At 35.8% G+C, this 22,652-nt stretch overlaps 1 protein-coding gene across 1 annotated transcript in view; it reads right to left on the bottom strand.

The window, feature by feature from the left end:
* Positions 1-22,652, bottom strand: part of DICER1 (dicer 1, ribonuclease III) — a 69,266-nt gene that overhangs the window by 24,640 nt on the left and 21,974 nt on the right. The window contains 15 exon segments of the mRNA XM_075151176.1: positions 1,477-1,616; positions 2,744-2,819; positions 3,328-3,460; positions 4,871-5,025; positions 5,121-5,363; positions 6,395-6,527; positions 10,470-10,942; positions 13,037-13,205; positions 14,598-14,758; positions 15,600-15,734; positions 15,848-15,978; positions 16,420-16,582; positions 17,538-17,660; positions 17,662-17,730; positions 20,811-20,837. Coding sequence (XP_075007277.1) covers positions 1,477-1,616; positions 2,744-2,819; positions 3,328-3,460; positions 4,871-5,025; positions 5,121-5,363; positions 6,395-6,527; positions 10,470-10,942; positions 13,037-13,205; positions 14,598-14,758; positions 15,600-15,734; positions 15,848-15,978; positions 16,420-16,582; positions 17,538-17,660; positions 17,662-17,685 — 2,259 coding nt within the window. The 5' untranslated portion in view covers positions 17,686-17,730; positions 20,811-20,837.

Below are 22,652 nucleotides of genomic sequence, written 5' to 3'. Positions count from 1 at the left end.
CCAAGAGGATCTTGTAGACCTTAAACATTTGCCAAAGCTTCTTTTCCAGATGTGAAAAGTTGGGACAAAAGCAAGGGAAAGTATTCCTCGATTCTGTATTAAAAAAATAACCAAGAAAGAATGATGCATCACTTGACAAATCAACTCCTCTGAATGACAGATACCATAATCGTGCATTTTACGAGTCACTCCTATTCCAAAAATCACTAGTGAGGTAAAAGGACGGAGAAAAGCACTTGTAACAAGAAGCAACAAGAAACACTGTGCAAAGATTCAAACTCTTTGTGAAGTACTGCAGGAAAAAGGTCTTCTCATCTGTCATTCCCTCTGTAATATACTCTGTGATGCCACGGTATCCTTTCCTAAGCCTTCCTAATAACCAATTATTTAAACTACTAATAAAATCCGGGCATGTGGAGGATGCCAAGAATGGAATTACTTAACAGCTATCACCATAACTGAGGCTGCACGTGAATGTGCAACACAGCACTGTAGCCTACTACTATGAGTATACATGCTGACATTACTACATGTGACCAAAGGCTATCGATTTCTTTGTGAAATGCAAAGATTATCAGAAGCTACTATGCAATCTACTCTGAATGAATTACCTATCCTATTCAAAGAACCTTAGATAGAACCTGTGGCAACTGCAGGGGAAGAAGGAAGGTTCCCGAGTAGTTGCAAAATACTCTGGCAAAGCTTCTTTTCTCCCTTCTCTCTTTTTTAAAGTATTTTATATTCTCCCATAAATACTACCTAGAGAAGTCAAATTCTATAAACTGTTGTTGCTGAAACCTGTTGCAACAGATCTATGGATAAATTACCTAATAATGCAGAGCTATAGTAAGTATCTTATGTGACCCCTATAGCATATTACGTATAATATTTAGATTTTAAAAGTAAAAAATATAGAAGTATACTTATTTGATATTCTAAGATTTAAACCAAAAATTATGAAATTCTGTGTTCGACCAGTAAAGTCACCAAGCTAAACCAAGCATCTTAAAAAAAAAAAAAAAAAAATAAAAAAAATATTTGTGTTTAGCGCCTGGCAGATAACTCTGACCCGCTGGGCATCTCCTTCAGTCTTCAATTATTTGCCTAGAAAGCCAGTAATTCTTCCTTTGCTCTACTATATCTACCAGAGAACTTGAAGTTTTTACAGATTATTAATGCAGGACAATTTTTCCTCCCACTTATTTCTATACTAGGCAAATACAGTCAACAAGCTTTATAGAAAGTGTACATTCTTTGAACTACAGGCATGCTTCCAAAGCATGTAGTCACATAAGCTCATTCAGGTATAATAGCGCAAGTTTCTGTACAGTTAAAACTGCAAAATATTTCCACTATAAATGCAAGATTTGTCATAGAAGATTCTTATGAGATAAGATTAAGAGTTGGCAATTTTGTCTTCTTATCAGTACATAAAGCATTTGATCAGAGATGTGGACAGCAGTGAGTGATACTAACAGCTTTAGGATAGCACTGTCTTCGTTTTGTAGAGCCTGGCCTTCCTGGAACACTGGTTTCTTCTTCATCATGTAAATCAAGCTCCTCCTCATATTTAACCGTTTCTTTACCAACTGGCATCAAATGATCATCCAGTTCACCTGTATATTATAACAGAGTACAAAGAAATAGCATTATGAACAAACAAATCTTGGTTCTTTCAGATACTACGCAGTAGATGTGATCGCTCATGAAAACACCTCACCTAAGTTTTTAAAATACACTTACTATTGCAAGGCTCCAAAAGTGTAACTTTGGGAAAAGAGCGATAAAGGTTGAATTTTTGGCAAAAATACTTATTTATAGTAAAAATCTCTGAAATTTTAATAAAAAAATTGAATTCTATAATGAAAATATCAAAGAAAAATAAGCTTTCTTGCCCATAAAAACCAACCAGTGACTGAAATACTCATTTAAAATTCACTCACATGGGGTTATGCCAAGAAAGAGGGAACAGTTATATTTCTGTATCATTCTAAAACGGGAGTTACTACTGTTGAATGTGCACTCTCCACACTGAGTTGAGCCATCACGGTGTTATTCTTGGATACATTTATTGGTACGAGTTCAGTGATCAAAAGGTTTAACTCAGACAGGAAAAAAATACAAACCGCAGACCTACAAATTTTTTTGCCTAAAAGATACATAAATACTTCTGTACTTCATCAATGCACCCATAACATGGGATTCTCTTTAAAACATTCCACAATAAAGAATATGCTCCATTATACTTACTAGAGACAAGAGAGCTGAAATAATCCTGCAATGTCCTATTTTTGGAACATGACTTACAATACAGTAGAGAATACTGGGGGCCATGTATTTTATATTTTAATTTCTTACAATTCACTTTAAAAAACAAGTTATTTCTTGGATGCAAGATGTAGTCCCTACCTATAATCAAACTATTCTAGAGAACAAGACTCTTTTCCCCTTTATTAAGTATATTCAATGTCAAAATCTGTGTGTCTTGTATTAACGTTGCATTTGCTGTTTAAGACAAAATATGTTAAAGAAAAAGATTCCCCTGGAAAATTTAACTTTAGCTTATAAGGTGTAAGCTAAATTAGTAAGTACATGATCATATCACAAAACAAGGCAAGAGAAAGGAAGCTATTGTAGATGGCTATAGCAGAAATGCATGTACATCCATAACATCCATACCATGTTTAATTTCTCAATTATAAAATACTCTTTAGCAAAGAGGTGTTGCTTTTCCAGTTCTTACCAATTTTGTGCAGTTTTTCACAGCAAATAAGAGCTACAACTCTCTCAGCCAGTCTTGCACAACTCATTGGAGGACCCTATAAACATTTAAATATTTCTTAAAAACTTTGGTTGATTAGCATATGACTTATTATACATGTTACAAACAGTTTAATTTAACACAAACATTAGGTAAGCAAAACTTTGTAAAATATTACATTGACAACAGTTTTGCGAAGATATTCAGGTTTGTGTTGTTTTGCCACAGAAGCCAAAATTACACGTTTTTTGAACTTAACATACATAACATTGATCAAAACCAATGAAGGACTTTCTCCTACAACTGATACATAAATGTGTGAAAAAACAAGGCATTAGGAAGAATATCTAAATATTTTTGCTTTTGGAATAAACAGTAACTACAGAAAACAGATTATAACAGATACAAACAGGGAGCTAAATACAGTCAGAGAGCACTATGCAGGAAAAGAAAGACAGTATCATTTTCATTACAACAATGAAATGAACTAATTCTAGAAAAGGCACACACACATCTATACCAACATATTCACTCATTTCTATGCTTTTCCTTCCCCAAATACCTACAACAATTGAAGCTCGAAGAGGTGAGTTGATTGGCAGGTAGAGAGTAGAGTAAAACGTATGATCAGGTAGTTCTCGGGTTTTACACTTAGGAGCTAGGTGTGTAAATGGATCACTTGGTAATCTAGCGCAGTACCTAAGTTGACAAAACATTTTAGAAATCATTGAAACCTGCAAATTGAAGCCTAAAAACATTTCAATAGAATCTTGCCTTACTGGTGTAAACAGTACAGAAGATGATTTCAGGCCATACTGAGCACTGCAAGGGTACACTGCTGACCGATGTTCAACTAAATGCCAAGCAGGAGACTTCCAAGTCCTTTACTACAAAGCTGGTCTCTAGAAAGGTGGATCCAAGGTTATAATGATACACAGGACTATTCCATCCCAGGTAGCAGAGTCTGCATTTGTCTTTGTTTAATCTCTTGAGTTTACTGTTGTCCTGTTCCTCCTATTTGTCATGCTTCCCCTCTGAATGGCAAGCCTTCCCTCCACTGCACTCATTTCCCCCCCTCCCAACTTGGTGTCAAATGCGAACGTGCTGATGTTAAACTGTACTGGACCTCCTAATGGCCATGAGGAATGCCACACGTAAGCAGCTGCCAGCCAGTCTTTCAATCGTCTACCCTTTGAATCTGACTGCTTTGCCAGGTTTTATTTACAAGGCAGCCCACCGAAATGGTCTGCATCTCATGAATTTGGCCACTAAGGTACTATGGCGATTGCATTGAAAGTTTTACTTAAGTAAGCGACATTCACTGCTTTTCTACTCTTCATACAGTCAAGCAAGCACTACATCACACAGGAGACAAGGCTGGTCAGGCAAAAAACTGTCCTCAATAAAACTCCTGTTGGCTGCTGCAACCACTTTTTCCTTTGCTTGGAAACAGCTGCCATGAGGACTTGGTCTGTAATATTCCATATGACTAAAGTAAAATTGACTAGTCTGTAGCTCCCTGGATCTTCTTCCTTGCCTTTTTTGAAGAGTCATAACTTTTCCTGTCACTGAGGACCTCCTCTAATTGCCATGGCCTTACAAAGATGATACTGGCTAGCTCCCTTGGAAAAATATCATCCTGTCTTGTGGATCTGTATTATGTTCAGCTTACTTACTATGTGTTTAAAAAACATGACAGCAGATTGCTGTTACAAATGTGAATATTAGAACTGGAAGATTTTACTACATGTTTTTGGGTTTTTTTTTGGGTTTTTTGGTTTTGTTTTGTTTTTTAAAAGCTAGCTTGCCAAGAGCAAAAAAAAAATCTTACTACCCATTTTGAAAAGGAATGTTTTCAGGACAGCTTTTAATTAAAAAGGAATCGATATCACTCAATTTATTATCAGAGCTAGAACCTCTGCAGGATAAAGAGACAAAAAGCAAACTATTCCCTCAAACTGCTGTGACCACTTTCTTTAGGAGGGAAGATCCTACAAGATTCTGAAGAGGAAATGCGTGCAATGCCCCAGCCTATGCTTCCACGTTGCGAGACTGACTAAGAAACTTTTTATTTAAATACAAGAAGTAAAAAGTGAATATGCCTCTTACCTATTTATATGTCCAATAGCAGTATTAATAGTAACTCTTGGACTGTTCTCATCTGGCCTCAACACATAGGGTGGAAATACATCATCATCATCAACAATGGGTTCAGTTTCGGTTTCATTGGTATCGACAGATTTTGAGCATTTGTTTCTCAGGATCTTAACATTTCAAGAACAAAGTGTAATGAGACATTTTTCCTTTAAAATATTATCAGAAATTTAACAAAAAAAGGCACATTTCTTTGACCCCATACCTTCTCAATTGCTTTGTATGTCTTGAGATCTTCTTCAAAACTTTTGATTTTGTCTGTATCTGCCAACATGATGTAATTGGAAATTGGTGCTCTAGCTCTTCCTTTTGACTGCACATAGGAACGGTATTCTGTGGGCAGATCAAAACGCACCACCAAGTTGCACTTTGGTATGTCAACACCCTCTTCTACAATACTAGTAGCAATAAGTAGATTGGTCTCATGTGCACGAAATTTTCTAAGAACCTGCAAATGTAATGAAGACAAATTTGAGAGATGAGTCCGAGACCTGTTACCATCATCAGATCCATCAAAAGCCAATAAAAACAAGGAGAGTGGATGAGACATTCCAAAAACTTGTCTAAATAAGCAGATATAAAATTATTACAAAAAGTATTTTCAGAAACACAGCAAGAGTATTTATCAGAACAGGCAGATTTCCAGGAATCAAATCTGGTAAGAAGAATTACATGAGCCTAAGAAGCTACTACAGCCACTAGCAATAGAGAGGATCCCACCTATTTATTTACAGTTTTTCAGCTATAGTATTAAAAAAATGCTGCTTTCAGGATAGCATCTTTTCCAATCATTTCTGAGGTTGAAACATCCGAGGAGGGGGGGAGGGGAAGCACATTCTAAAGCTGGTACTTCTGATATTTATAGTATTTACTGAACAATACTAAGGAAAGGTTTGGGGAGACAACCCAGCTGGGGCTGAGGGGGAGGAATAAATGCATTTGCTTTCAAAATACTTCACATGCTTTAAGTGAGCTCAAAATCACAGGGTTTTATATTTATATCATTTAATGATTTACCAAATGCACTTTTAGCAAAGATAAATATCAAAACCAGCTTAACTGTTGAAAATGTCAGGAACCTGGATTTTCTTTACAGTATTACTGTACTACTACTAACCCAATACAGAAAAATTAGATGGTTCATGATCTGACTAGACACAAACATGATTTTACATGAAGTTTTAATTTCTGTTTGTGTAACACGACATAGCAATGTATTTTTAAACATGGGGTTTTTTGTTTGTGTTTGTTTTTTTAATGAAGAACAGCTGTATCTCAAATAAGTATACATATTTGTTAAACCAAGGGTATTCCCTGAACTTCCAATGACTGTGCCCAGATTCTGCCTGTTGGTTTGTTTTTAAAGAGACACACACACACAAAAAAAACCCCAAAACAAAAAAAACAAACAAAAATACCCACAAAACCAAAAAGGTTCTGAAGGTACTGCTAGTTTCAATTGTTTTTCCTTGAAGTTACCTCTTCCTGTTTTCTGAATTCTACTTCCATCTGCTTGTTACGAGGCTGGTTCTTGCCAATGCCATGTCCAGTTATAAAATTGCTACTGATGTAAGCCAGTTCTGGATCTTGCTTGCCAGCTTCTTTTATCAACCTAAAAATATTAAATGCGTTTTTAGCAGTCACACAACCCAGAAAATGGAAGACAATCTTTTGTTTTCAAGACCTACATTAAAAGAATAAATGGAAGCATGACAATTAAGCCATACTAACACATAAACTGACCATAGTCTTCTCTAAAAACACGAGTTCTGGTGAAAACCTCTGTAAGGATAATATATGACAGACTGCATATATACACAGCGTGAATGTGCATGCATCACACGCATTTCAGACCTATCAAGGTAAAACTAGATATTTTTAAACCAATTTATTATCCTAAGGCTCCCTGTTGTTAAGGCATCCTACTCACAACCGGTTCAGTTAATCTCATTTTCTATAAATGATGACTGATTTTAGCAGAAAGACCTGTAACTGCTCCCTCAACAAAGTATATTTCTTCAACATAAGGTGTTAATTTTTAGGTTAATATTAAGGAGAATAACAATCTATGTTCTAAAACACATGTTCTGTTCAGGTATACTAATGACAAAATGTTGACCTGTTTTTCTGAAGGGCGATGCTCAGCCTACCCAGCAAAATGTTTACTATTTTTGAAATTAACCCAAATGTATCTACAATTGGAGGGTTTAATCCAATTCTTTAAAAGGAATACTGAGCAGAAAGGTGAGGATCATCCACGCGCTCAGTTTATTCCCCTATGTCCTTCTTTAGGTTACAGAAGCAGAAAAGGCTGGTTTCTGCAGTGTTCTGATTTCACAGACAAGGTAGAAGGATTGCTCATACAAATAATGCACTGATTCTAGAACTAGGCATTTACGGATTTAAAAGGATAATTACATTGTGCAATCAAAGTAATTATGCTGTAGCATCCTTAGTTGATCTGTTTTCAGCATGGACAGAACCTGGCATTTCTCAACCATAACAGGTTTTTGAGCAGCAGAGCCAATAAAAGGGATCATATACAAAAGATTACATCCCTTGCATATCTCACTATGGCCCTCCCAGTACCACTTTGCATATCCATCATGTCCATCGCCCGGTGCTCCTCATATCCAAAGGACAGCCTGCCTCTGTATAACCTCCAGTAATTCAAACCTTTCCCAATTACATCTCTAGCAGTTCTGCCTCACATATAAGAAGATGGGTGCTGTGCCAGTCCCCAGCTACATGCCTACCACCTGCCCAACGAGCTGCTGCCAAACCAGATGGAAAATGGCAAAGTTCTCCCTGCCCTTTCTACCCTTGCAAAACTACTGAAGTCTCTCCCCTTCACCTAGTGGCTGTTTTAAACAGCATTTATGGGAACATAGCACACCTTGAAGACTTCCTTCCCTCGCAATCTGTTAAAACTGGAATGGATAGAGAGTATAGGCAAGAGAATGGAAAAGTGGCAAATAGCTTGGTATTCTTACGGAAACAGACTAGAAGGATCCTCCTGTACTAAAATGCATGTGGTTTGTTAGTTCAAGGCTAAACAGATTCTCATTTCTGTATGCAGTCTAGGCTCTTGAAACAGACACACTAAGAAAGTATGGATTAATAACTGGACAAAAACCCTAATTTTTTTTTTTATATTTCTTTTTCCACATGGCATTTCTCTCAAGTCATACAGCTTCAGTTTGAGTACCTACTAAGCATCTCAAACATCCTTACTCTATCTCACTTATTATAGAAATGGACAATTAAAACCATCTGAATAAACATTTCACTGTGCACATCTTTGGCAAGTTCTTAAGAAACATTCAAGACTTCAACCCTGTGGTTAAAAAAAGTTATTATTAGTGGTAGGTAACAGGTGTTGTTTTTCAAATAGATACAAAAACTTCTGCTTTCAGACCCCTCTCTAAGGCTGTTGAGAGGCACCGCAATGAAAATAGAAGGAAACTGGACTTTAGAAAATGTTCTCTCTTCTAAAAGGAGCTTATAGGAACCAGAACTCAACTGTATACACCAAATAAAACAGTAAATGAGCCACTTCATCAGTTCTGTGTAATAATAATCAAAGAATAAGCTGTGGTTTTTTGTTTTCTTGGTTTTGTTTGTTTGTTTTTTCTGATTTGTAGTATTTACAATATGTGCAGTGGCTGTTGCTAAAGATCTCTAAAGAAAGAGATTAGCTCTAATTACTGCTTCAGAGAAAATTCCTGCCCATTTCTCCCAGAAAGTACAATACATGCCATGAATTTTGCCCTTCCTCAGTCATCATGAACTACGGACTTCATAAAATGGGATTCTAGTCTCTAAACATTACCATAATAAATATATTTTAAGAAAAAATATATTTCTGCTTTAACTTAGTTCTGCTTAACGATCCATATGGGATTACTGGAAACTTGAATGGTTTTGATATACTAATTCAAACACTCATGACTTCCTTATTCAGGAGACAGTCTTTCCACCTGTATACACAGCATAAATATAGCTACAATCAGCCGAGGCCCTTGAACTAAATCCACTCAACCAAAGTGAGCCTACAGTGAGGTTCTCCACTGAAGGCTTTCTGTCTCCTGTCCAACAGCTCAGGTCTGCTGATGATCCACGTATTTTGAGACCAGGTATGTTACATGAGGTTACATTTTGAGAGTCTGCTAGCTAACTTTCAGAAGCAGATAAAAAGTTACATATAGGTTTTTTTTTTTGCTGCCAATAACCTGTACCAAAGGTGCCTAAAGCTTAAAGCTGGCAGAATCTGGTTATCTATTCGATCTAGACATCATATTCTGTCAGGTTCAACAGCAGTTGGGATATAATATAGTGCATAAATCACAGTCCACAAGAACGCACAGTGGAAAAAGTGTAACTTAAATCACATTCATAACTTAACAGGGAAGAAAAAAAATTAACAATTCTGTTCACTCCCTGGAGGATAATGAAATACTTATTTCAGCTCAGCAAAAATTTATCAGAATTTGTTAATGTTATTTCTTCAGAAGTGATTAACAGAACATGTCCATTTCACTGAATGGCTTAGTTTGCATCATATTGCATATTTATGCAAACATATTTAAAAATGCAAAAAAGGCAAAGAAAAAAAGATGAAGTTCACAAAAAACACACAGGCAGGTCTGCAGATCAAAGAATATATTATGCATTCCAACTACTGACTCAGGCAAAAAGGTAACAACAGAAGGGTCAGATTCAGAGGTATCCAGAATGCAATAAACAAATTGCACAGGACATTTAGCACACTATCAAAAAAACTACCAAAAACCCAAAATCAAGATAGGTGAATAAATCAGATGTCATTCATGGTTTGTGGCAAATAGCATTTAACAATTAAGTTAAACTTATGTGTAACTAACATGGATCACATTCAGGAATAAGAACTGATAAGGAACTGGAGCATTGCAAAGTATATCTTGGCAAATATTCTAGGGTTCATATTTTTCTTGGTGGAGACTGTAAGAAAGTGCTTAGTGTTTAACTGAATAGGTATTTTATAAACACCAACTGTTAAAGTAGTACTGGTAAATCTTAAGAGATATTTGTGCAAGGGCAAATTTAATTTTCTGTAGACTTGGATCATATAATAATGTGATTTAGTAAGGTAGTGGTAAAATTTCCAAAAGTATTGCATTCAGTAGGTTAGAGAAGTTTCCAGAACCCATTGCAAATATAAATTTAAAGACAGATTAAGACAAATCAGTATATGGCTACTTTACAGGTTAAGTACAGAATTTCACATTTTGCCTTCTGAAGAAATCAAATTACAAACTCGGGTCCAAAACAAGCCCTTGAGTACAATTTTCAAAGACACATGCTCTTCCCATCCACCCCATATACACATAGCCTGAATTATTATTTTTTATGTTATTCTTTATGCAGATTCGGTATGATCTCCTAAACCAAGTTTAAAATAGAGTTCTGAAAATACAAGACAATCCCCTACACATTCATAATATTAACATCCATGTGATGGCATCTGAGTCTGCCTCTTTTTAAATGATTTTTTTTTTTAAATAAAAAGCTTTACCTATTTAGAACAACTGCTGTGTATCTTCTTTCCACAAAAATAATTCCACATAAAATATTAGTAAAGGGAGATGGGAAATTAGTCTCTGGCTTCTCTTTCTCCTCAATTTCTTCATCCTCATCATCATCTTCAGAATCACTCCAAGATACGTAATTATCCTGATTCCTATTGTTATACCATTCAACACTTTCAAACTGCTGCCGTTCATATGGTTTATATTTGCGCAAGATTTCAAGCAGCTTTATTACTTTTGGGGTTACAAATTTCAGGTCAAGTGAGGCAGGCGAGAAATGCTCTTCACAGAGTGCATGTATTTTCCTTAGGAAAGTGTCTGTAAACAATAAAAATTTCCTGTGCAGCTCCTCTTGTTCGTGTTTGATATACTTCTGTAGCTCTCTCACCATCATCCCAGCTACCTTATCCGCACACCAGGGTCCCAGAACAACCAACACAGCTCGACAGTCTGACAATATCTACAACAAATGAATTCAAACATCAATTCAAAGAGTATATTCAGAAACTATTCATTTAAGACTGGGATCTTGTTTCTCATATAGCACGATCTTTGTAACGATTTATGACAATTGTTCTATTATAAAAATATTTAGAAGTCTGCTTTTGTTATTTAGATGACCTTGGGAACTTTGGTGTTTCTAATGGAGCAAGTTTCCCCCTCCCCCTAAATTACTACAACTAAACTTTGAACTTTGTACATTTCTGAATCTCAAAAAAACAAGTTTAAAGAATATTTTACAATTTTGTGGAACTGTAATTTGAAATTTACCTTAGGATAATTCTGCTAAAAAGGAGAATACTTCTTGAGGCAGCTAGATAAACAAAGCAGAAATTATTACCCTTTATGTTTAACACAGATCTAATAAAATAAACACTTCACTGGGCATTTTTACTTTATTTGTTACTGATACTTGCCAGGGTTTCAAAAATATGTAGAAAGTTGTACAGTGGCCTTAGGGTAATCTTAGCAAGTCTAGCCTCTCAAAGGAAAAAACTTAGGGGTTTGTATGTGTGGGTGGAAGAGGAAAAACAGAGAGAACTATAGCCTACTCAAAGACTACAGCATAGACACTTGAGTACCATCAACATCTTATCTGATGGCAAGTTGCCTCCTCCTGAAAAGTCAAGTGGTCAAACAATAAACTAGGAAGCCAGAAATGGGGTACATTGATAATATTTTTAAAAAGACTCATGATTTGGATTTGGATGTATTATTACAACGTAAGCACTACAACAGAACTATAAGAACAGTCAGGATGATAGTTTTCAGTTGCTACTTTAATTTCTCTTCCTTCTTCCCTTCTGTGAGGCAGTAAAGAACAGGTTATCATCCTCTTTACACTATCCTTCCCTGAAGTTTGTTAGCTGTAAGACTTAATTAAGGAAAAATTTATCTAAACTAATTGTAACTGCACATAGAGGCTTGATGTTCTCCAGTGCCAAGACAAAAGGCACCTCAGGCTGAAAACTGAGGTTTTTCCTAATATGGGTGCCTCCATCTTCTTGGAGAGCTACTGGATCAGAAAACAAGCACAGAGGGTTACGTGCATTAGAAGCATAGCAGTTAATCCACTCTTCTGGACTATGCAAATCCTGGGGATTGCCCCCAGCTGCCAGCATTCCTTATATATTTTAGCCTGTTACATTTTAAGTTTAGCACAAAAGTAAGCAGGACTTCCTTCTCCCATGCAGCCATGATATGCTGCCTTATGTGTCATCCTTCCCTCTGGCCCAAATAATCTTTTTCTGGACAGCGTCAGAGTGCTGGGTTTCTAAGAAAGTTAAAGGAAACTGGAATACTTTGGGCTGAGGAAAGAAATACATTCTCCAACTTCCTCGTGGACTATTACAGAAACGTGACTCATTACTGACTTCTTGTTAAACAAAGACTTACATACCTACATAGTTGTACCTTAGGAGGTAACTTCAAACCTCAAAGCCCAAGAAGGGAAAAAAGCTGCCTGGACCCCCGACCCCACGTGTGACAGGTCCCTGCTCAATACACCATGCCTTCTGGACTCTACTCTGCCATCTCGCATGACAACATGGGGCAAACACATAGAAAGGTAGGGGCAAGCTTGAGGTCCATATTCCATTCCAGCAAGGTGTGGCACTAGTCCAATAGAAATTGTAGATCGATGGCTGGAATTTTTGCCTGAATTCTTACTTTATCATCTTTTAATAGACCTGGGTACAGTTTTTCCAAATACCTCCTGAGGCATTACTTCCTCTTCTGTACTGAATTATTCAAAGGTCATGAAAGATCACAAAGACATCAAATTCTTGACTTCACCACATAATCAGGGTGCAGAATTATTTTACTGCCTTAAGCAAATCTGAATACAAGACTCTAACCAGATAAAGTTCTAATCAATGGCTGACATTCAAGCCTCACTCATTTATGAAGAGACATGCAAAAATCAGAAGCCTTTTTGCTCAGATACTGTAGGCTGGCTAGCTTTGAAAGTTTCAGTAATGTAACATACATGGCAAAGAAAAACCGTAGTAAGACTTCTATTCCCCAGGTTTTTCACATAGCTTAATGCCCTTACCTGCTTAGAAATTAATGTAGAATCTCTTTCTTTTGAATGTACAGATATGTTGCAGTCATTTAGAAAAGTAAGTGCTTCATCCAATTCCTTTAATAATCTTCCATACAACCCACTTTTGTCAGTATATGGTCCACAGTCTACAACAATCTCACATGGCTGAGAAGTATATCTTAATTGAGGGCAAAGATCAAGTTAAACACAGCTTCTGAAAGTCAGAGCTATTTCAGCCTGTTAAGATTATACAGCAAATAACAACAGCAACATGTAGTGTATTCAAGTACATTTCTTTCCCCACCATGATTTAATAATGAATAGTTACACAGTTAAATACTTTAAAGTAAAAAAAACCTCTGCCACCTCAGATACTAAACTACTTCATTCTGAAATACTTTTATTTTTAATATACTCCCTAAAAAGGGGGTTAATATCTCTATCTTCATTTCAAATATTGGAAAATTTAAGGCAAAGCAAACTGAATTTACTTGACCACCATCTTCACTTTTGGTTTTCCAAAGTGTATTCTTTTGATATGCCAAACAAATACGATCCACATAATGTAAATTTAGGTCTATACATACACACTTACACAAGCAAAGTAATTGCTGATCTTGAATGGCAGAGCGAGGAGTGAGAAATTCTTAAAAGCAAATGGTTCACACAAGTTCAGAAAAATGCATTTAAAAAAACACACCCACAAAACACCTGTTCCAGAACATGAAAAGAAAACATCTTTGTCTGAAACTGAGTTCATACAACACAGTACAGCTGGTGCAAGAAAACATGTTACATATGAATCATTTCACACTAACTTTCCTCTACAACAAATCATCACATTATCACCACCTTTATTTTAAACAACATTCACAGGATTCTACATTCTGTAGGAACATAGAGGAAAACACCCACTTGCTCTGCTGTATTAAAGTTTTTACTACTTCCTCTCATCTCCCTGTCTTTCATCAGCCTCTAAATCCAGGCCATTCGTTTGAAGACAGGGGGGCCAGGGCGCAGAAATCATGCAACTTTTCTGGCATTAAAAACATTTTGTACTGTGGATGTTGCAACGTTTTTCTAAATTAAATAGCAACATTATGGCATACACTGAACATGAACCAGTTACTCTCCAAACACAAGACAGTGCATTTGACAAGTTCAGAAACGTGTTGTGGAATGTGAATTTTCTAGGCTGATGTTGGATGTGTTGGAGGTTTTTTGTTTGTTTGGGTGGGATTTTTGGTTGGTTTGTTTTTTGGGTTTTTTTTTTTGTTGTTTTGTTGGGTCTTTTTTGTTTTGTTTGTGTGGTTTTTGTTTTTGTTTTAAACAACTACAGAAAATCTCTGAATATCAAGGCCAATCAGCCTTTGTACTTACCCTTAAGGAAAGATGTACTTGGTTACTCAAAAAGCAATTTCATTCCCTCCCCATCCCAAATAGAAGTAATGGCATCACATACACACAAACTTTTCTAAAATTTAGAAGAGGAAATATTTCTACTGGTTTATTCCTCTATCCAAAATGAAAACACAGGCATCAACTTAACAGCCATAATTGTACAACATACCTGTCTAAGACCACCAAATCAGTTGCAGTTTCAGCATTGCTCTGTAAAATTTTCTCCAGTTTCTGGATCTTCTCCTCTAACTCAGCAGGATCACATTTCCCATTTAAAATGGAAGCTGTTAATCCCAAGATTCGAGGACATAATGGATAATCCTCACAGATCTGTGAAGTAAAAGAGAATGAAATACCTTAGGACGGTTATCCTGCAAATCTACCATCAAGCTAGCAGACTGCAAACTTAGATGCTTAGTTGGAAACTAGTATTTCAATACCAGGTGTTGGAAAAGGAACCAAACGTTGAATGAATATTTTCTATTCTATTGAGTGGAAGTTAAACTAGGAATTTAATAACATTTAACAGCAATCATCTTTAAAGGTAAATATTTACAATGCGGAAAAATATAAAGAAATAAACAGTTAGCATTGCACAGAATATCCTTGCCACATTTACAACACACATATCATAATACTTCCACATCGTGTAAAAACTGAAATCTAAAAAAATAAAAGACACATGATCTGGTTAAACTTGAAGAGAGATTCGGAAAAACATCTGTTATACAGGTTTCTCGTATTGTATAAGCCAAATACCACATGAAGCCAAGAATATCCCGAAAGAGCCCTACAAATATCTTTAGAAATCAGTATTTCAAAAATAATAAAAACTGATTAGTATATCCCATTTCCAAACTCAAATATTTTATCAATGAATTTACAAAATTCCCTTAATTCCATAAATTTAGCTTCTCTTCTCTGTTAATGCTAGATTTTTCTTTAATCCCCACTGTAAAATATAGTAAATACACTATTTTTCTATCTCATAATGTCACTGAAGTCTTAATTCCTTACAGTAATTTCAGTCCCAGAACATGCTAAAATATGGTTCCACTGAATTTTTCCTTGGTAGCAAAAGCTGCCTTAAATGGTTCCCACTTCTCCAGCCCTCCCACCTGACTCCTCCTCCTCAACCAAGTATTAAAACATTCAAGCAATGGAAACCCACCTTCATAATTTCACGGTATGGGTGATCCTGGATTGCAAGATGGCACTCATCAAACACCAGAAGATTAATATTTGACAGGGATAAATACTCATTTCTCAAAACAGTCAAAGCAACATGACATGTCATAACCAGAACCTAGATTGAAAGGGAAAAAAAGAAGTGTCAGTATAAGAAAAATGCAAGCTTCTGATCAAGTCTAACTTACTGTAGGCTCTGCTTATATTTATAGCTTATACTTAATGTATTACCTGATGCTTAGAGAATTCCTGACTCCACTTCTCTTTTGTCCATGATTCAGTTGTCTCTAAACTTGAATACTCTCCCACTTTAAGATCTGAATGTGTCCTGACAGCTGACACTTGTTGAGCAACTTGATTTGCTTAAGAAAAAAATATAAAAAACCCTCAATCATATAAAGGTCTTTTCATACATTAATTTTCAAGATGTGTGTTGTATTACCCAGCACCATGTTTCATAACATAGCGTAGACTAATGTTAAACCAGGCATACATGGCAACTGCCTCCACGTAAAACCACAGCAAGGAAACAGATTGGTAACTAAATTGCACTTCAGATTCAATTTAAAATGAGGAAACAGAAGATGTCATACAGATAAACAGGTTGTATTAAATGGACTATAAGCGAAAGATGAAAGGTATCACATTCTTCAATCAGTTGCAGCATCCTTGTTGTTGAAGATTTTATGCAAAAAAAAAAAAAGCTTTGCTTCCACACAACTTCTATTAAGGAATATTCCATGGAAATACTAGCAGCATGTTTAGGAACTTTATAGGAACTTTAAGTATACTTTCCCCCTTACCTGAGTTGACCAAGAACACAGTTCTTTTTCCATTTTTATTGAAATCTCCCCTGATCTGATAGGACAGCTCTTTAGTGAGTAGTACTGCAATAAAAGTCTTCCCTGAGCCAGTGTTTAAGCAGACTATTGTATTATGATCCAAAGCTGCTTCAAGCAGTTCAACCTAGGTTTAAAAAATAATAATGTCCTTACTTGCAGCAATGCAGTGAAAAAGCTGACAAAAAAAAAATATAATACAAGTGGTAAATAAGCTACAGACAAGTCAGTAGTATCTCTAGAGATCTTTCCAGTGCCATAGAATTAACATGTCTCTTTCCTAATAATGTATTGTCAGTCTTTCAAAAAATATTAATATACACTATATATACTCTAGCTTCTAAATCTAAAACCCTTTAGTATCACAATTTGCTGCTATTTTAAGCAGCTTTCTACCTACATCTTTGTAATAGATGATTCTGTTGCTAGATACATTGTGTGAAGAAAGAAGCTAGAGCTTTTAAATCTAACTATACATCACTTCAGCCAAATAAGCAAGTATATTAGCTCAAGGTGCTCTAAGCTTTTCAGTAATACTAACCAAATACCACCTTTCAGGCACCTCTGCAATGCAAAGATAACTGAAATTCTAGAACTCAGAAATATCTTTCCTTAACAAAATGAAAATCACAGTGCCCTGATGGGATTTCTGGCATTACTGAGCTGCTTTGACCAGTATGTGAACCAAAAACCAAGATTTACCATGTAGAAGACAGAAGGTCAGAGGGGGAAGGAGACATGACTGTAGGCATACAATCGAGATGCACAGTGTAACGTTTACTGTGTTTGTCCCTAACAGCATTTACACAGAAGAGCAGCAAGCGAATACTCAGTTTAAAAGTTGTTCTGCTTGTTAGAGCAAACTGAGAAGAGGGCATGGAGGATATTACAAATGTAGAACACAGCCAAGCTAAAGAAAAAGAGACACAATTAACTCCCAACAGGTGGAGCTGTGAGAGAGACATGCCTAGACTGTGTGCAACACTACACATTCTCCAGCTGCTCTGGTTCTTTTTCTATTAAGTTAATGGATTTAATCATACTTTTTTCTGACATTACTGTATTACTATTATCACTAGTACCTGATATTTTCTTGGCGTGTAAATGTTATCATGAATTGCTTCTTGTTGCCATGGTAGTCCAAAAAATGGACCCATTGGGGAGGAAGCAGGGGTCATGAGCTGCAGTCCCGCCATGCTGAGGGATTGCAAAGCAGGGCTTTTCATTCATTCATCCAGTGTTTCTCTCATTGCATTTTTGTTCCAGCACAGCCTACTACGAGAAGAAGAAGAAACAGTATTAGATATAGTCACAATATAAAGCAAGAAGAGAAAATTTATTCTAAGAAAAGGACATTACTTGATTTTACTTCCAGTAAGTGCTAAATCTCATACTATTTTCAGCAGAAAATGTTAATTTTAAATTTACAGGCACTTTTCCACTTAAAGATATGCGTTTATCAAAGTGCCAAAGAAATTCAAAATGAACTGTACTTTATGGGGCAAAGTTCATTCTAGGCATTTGGATTTACGCACGTACATTTCAGAATAAAGTCACATTTATGTTCTGACAGAATCCCACTTAAAATATCTTTAAGAACAAATTTTTAAAAATATAGCTGTTTTAGCTTCACTTCAGGAAAGAAAAAGATTGATTTTCTAGAGCACAGGCATAAATACGTATCACATTTTCCATTTCTCTTTCCAACCAAAAAGTCCCTATGACGAGTTAAAGCTTTACATACACACACATAACAGGAATTTTATTCTAATCAGTGGGAAAAGAACAGGAACTACACAAGATCCTTAGTATTTTCAAATCAACAGATTCTGCTAAGGTTATCTATTTAAGGAACTGGCAGAAGTATTATAAATAATTGCTGATAACTCTGATAAGGACTAATGGAGAAAGGGACCCTTATCAGGTTAACCACCAATTTCCAGAAAGATATTCTAATTGATAAACAAACAAACCAGTCACAACTTGATGACAATTATGCACTGGAAAAGACTTTCCTACTAAGGCTATGAAGTCCTCATCACTGGGGGTTTTTAAAAATGTTTGCTCTCTGTCAGGAATGATCAATGGGGAAAAAAAAGGAGGGAAAAAAAAAATCAATTGTACCTTGCCCAAGGAAAATGATTAAGGCCTGACGATACAGAAAAATATTGCTAAAGTACAATACAAACATATGCATCAAATCTAAGGAATTTTGAATACTTCCCCCCCTTCAAATCAGATACATACCCTATTCAACAAAACAATATTTTCAAAAGTTAGAGCATCCAGGAATTTTGAGGAAAACTATATTCATTTTAGCACCAATCTCAAAATGAGAAATGCATAAAATTGACAATGCTTTCAAAATTTAATCATTCATTAGAAATACATGAAGAAAAGCTAATTATCATCCTACTGCATAGAAATGTCCTTGCTTTTCTATATAACTGAAAAATTGGTTAAGTTTTGCAAATGTGCAGTAGGGAAAAAAAAACTGATAAAAGTATGATATGGTATCTAATAGAAAATATTAACCACTAATGATTATGAGAAGTAACTGCTTTGAGATATTACAAATAAAACAGTACAGTTTAAAAAAAGTATTCATTTATTTTTGTACCAAGATGAAATTTTATTTTGTTTACTATAGTCCTCAACTAATAAAACATTGTATTCACATTTTAAAGTTATATATTATAATTTGGGCCATGTCTAAACACTGATTTATATTCCAACTTAACTAATATTAAATAACTGTAGGAAGCTCTGACAAAAGAGATCAAACCGATTCTCTCTAGTTTTTCATCTCAGTAAATCTTGTAAATAAAGAGAAGGCAATACATTGAATTACATGACCACTCCTCTTGCAGATTCATGGAGAAGTAATACCACTTTCTAGAGATAAAGCTTTGTCTCAGTTTTCCAAAGGGGTAGGGGGAGTCCTGAAGGACAGTGTTGTTAAGTTGAAGTAACATTGTTCTATTCATGCATATCTTCTCATTTACTTTTCCAGTCCTGTAACCTAAGCTGCTGTTTCAGCCTGAGTCTTTCAGATTATCTAAATAGATAAAATGGATCAATACGATATTGCCTTATTTAGCTGCAAAAAGAAAACAACATATTCTACACACATCATAAAATCAGTAATACACCATTACTCATTTCAGTTATAATACAAAAAGACTCCTGTAGATTTTTAAACTGTTTTTATACATTTCAAACAATGCATACAAGGACATGCAGGTTCTGTTCTAATAATTCAACTAGCAAATTTATATAGCGTTCAAATCTGGCATAACTAAAAGATGTTTTGGTTCAATCCCTCTTTGGAACTAGTGGCTTCATGGCTGTTCCTCCACTGGGACTCCACAGCTCTGGGTCACAGGAGACAACAGCAGGAAAGATGTGTACGTGCTATACAGCTGCATGTAGCAAAGATGATCATCCTCGACAGACATTCTGATCTACTGAGCATTTGCACATAAAATGTACTGATGTTAATCACTATGTGACTAATTAAATTAAATCAGTCATGTGGCAAGAACAGTAGCATGATACACAATCTTCCCCAGCCACTAGCAGAAAGCATCTGGAAACTCTGGGCACTGCTAACGTAAGCGAAGCTTTTGTATGAACTGACAGGTTAGGTGTATGAGAGCAGGGGAGAAGGGGGAAAACGTAGGGAAAGGTGTGTCATCGCTGACCCTCCCTCCCCCAAGCTTATAGATGAAGCTCCCCTTTAATATATCTAGCTTCTCTTTTTATATTCTAATGAGTATCGTGCTGGTTGGTAACACATATAAAAAAATTCTTTGAAGAACACTAAAGTTTTTATCATGACTACAATATTTCATTGAAATGGTCTCAGGCATGTTTCTCTACTTACATACAGCAACTCATGTGGAAACACAATTCGTGTTTGCTTTGTTTAAAATGAGACCTGGCCATAGCCATCATAATGGCTCAAAGCTAGAAGGGACCAGGAAAAAAACCCAAATCTTTTGCATAATAAAAGCTAAGGCTGATTCCCCAATCATTCTTGTATCTAAGCCCAGCCACTTCAGTTTTATAAATCATTTTAGATCAGCAGAGTCTCCTCTTCGTTTACTATTCCAGCTATTTTGTGTTCTTTTCCAGATTATAAGTACAACCTTGGGAACATATAAAATAGCTATATATCACATCACCAGGATGGAATTAAGGAAAGAAAGCCAAACTTATTTGAGAAGACTCTAATAAAAAACAAGCATAAGATGTAATATTTACAAATAAGCATATCTCCTTTGCTACACACTTCATGACAGCGATACTAGATTAGCTACCCCGCTGCAAGAAGCAAGGGGATTTATACTTACGCGTGGTTCCAGCTTGACCTGGAAGAGCTGTGAAATAACATATACTCTAAATTACAATTTCGGTTTCTGTGTATCTTCATGAAAGACCTGCCATAAAGTACAATCATCTCATCGACACCAAAAAGCATTCTCAAAAAAACCTTTTAAGTGGAAGGGAAGAAGTACATGCACATTTGTAAATTGAAAAGAAAGCACAAGCAAAACAGCATTGCCTGCCACTGTTAACCATATCATTATTACCCTGCAATCTGACATAGTAAACAAAAAAAAAAAAGGAGAATTTGGCTATGATAAACTGCACAATTAATTAGCAAAATAACAGAGTTAAGCTCGCATGAGGCAGAATGCACTTGAAATAGCTTAAATTCCCTCCCACTGTATGCTAACTCAGGTAAAAAGAAAAAGTTCTCCTCCCTAAACCATCAATGCTACTTCCTGCTGTGCTAAAGTTTCCTAGTTCTGGCCTTCCTTTGTATTATTTGTATTGGAAGTATATAAGATCTGGCAAGATCAATGTCAGCGTTATGATGGGAGTAAGCCAGAATAATGAAGTAATTGTATCATTTTAAGTCGCTATTTCAATAGCAAGGAAAAATATCAAGTTCTACAATAAAAGAAAAGCAGTACAGGACCATCTAGAAATAAAAAGGGAAAAAACACATCTACTTGAAGAACAGTTTTTGAATTGAAAACATTTGAGATGTAAGTACATGTTTTCAGAATTTGTGGACAGAAGTCCTGAACCTAGCTAACTGAAACTACCTTACAGGGAAGCAGAAAAAAAAACCCAAACTAGTCCTGCTCAGCCAGTGTGAGTAACAAAAGATACCTGCTAAGATCTTTATCCACTCTGTTATTTTGAAAATTGATAGAACAAGAAACTGTAAGAACTTGCTGAAGCCAAATTTGGAGGGAGAAACACAGGAAACAAGTCCTGCTTCCTGTGGCTTTAGACTATGTTACAGAAGCTGGACAAAGCAGCACAGTGCCCAAGCTTATCTGTTCTACTAAAATAATACTGAAAGGTCCAGTTTTATGGCCATCAATCTTGATAATTTTAAGAGCAAAATCCACAATTTGACGTCCTTACTTTAACGCACATTTACATGAGCAGACAGTGAGCTGCAGAGCTAAAACTAACCCCTTGTTCTACCATTTAAAGAACTTTACTTCAGAAGGGCACGAGGTTGGGAATGAATAGACAGCAACATTTAATAGCAGTTTCTTCCAGTCTACAATAATTCTGGAACGGTGGTGTAGGTTTTTCAGTCACACGACTATATCCAAGTTGAAGCAGTCCCTTGGTGCACGAAAAAATTTCAAGGTTTACTGCACTAAGGAATACAAGCCAAAACAAGTAGGGCACTCACCTGGAATAAGACATCCTCGATCTAGTCCTGCTCCAAGGACTGTTTAAAACATTTATAGAATGACACACTGAAGTAAACAGAGAAGATACTAGATCCCTGGGGATGCATCTTTCAAGTTTTTACCACCATTTCCGTGCATAGTAGGTGTTAAATTCATACCAAATTAATGCAGAAGTACAACTATATCCTATTAACAACAAAAAATTATTACTGCCATACACAATGTATTTCATCTGCTTTCTTCACCAATGTTGATTTGTAAATTTGTACCCAATATAAGCCTTGTGATATAAAAGTTATTTCTAATGCTGTAGGTTTTCATCTTTGTCCAGGAATATCTAATTTATTCTCTAAAAACACTCTCAGCATCAGCCAACAAAAAAGTTAGCCTCAAGCAGTGGAAAAAAAAAAACACCACAAACCACTTACTCTAAATAAACCACAATCTATAGAAAAAATATGGATAGAATCT

The sequence above is a fragment of the Calonectris borealis genome, chromosome 5, assembly GCF_964195595.1.
Source record: "Calonectris borealis chromosome 5, bCalBor7.hap1.2, whole genome shotgun sequence".
In the NCBI taxonomy this organism is placed as follows: domain Eukaryota; kingdom Metazoa; phylum Chordata; class Aves; order Procellariiformes; family Procellariidae; genus Calonectris; species Calonectris borealis.
The sequence above is the reverse complement of the archived record's forward strand: the minus strand, read 5'-3'. Positions and strand labels throughout refer to the sequence as shown.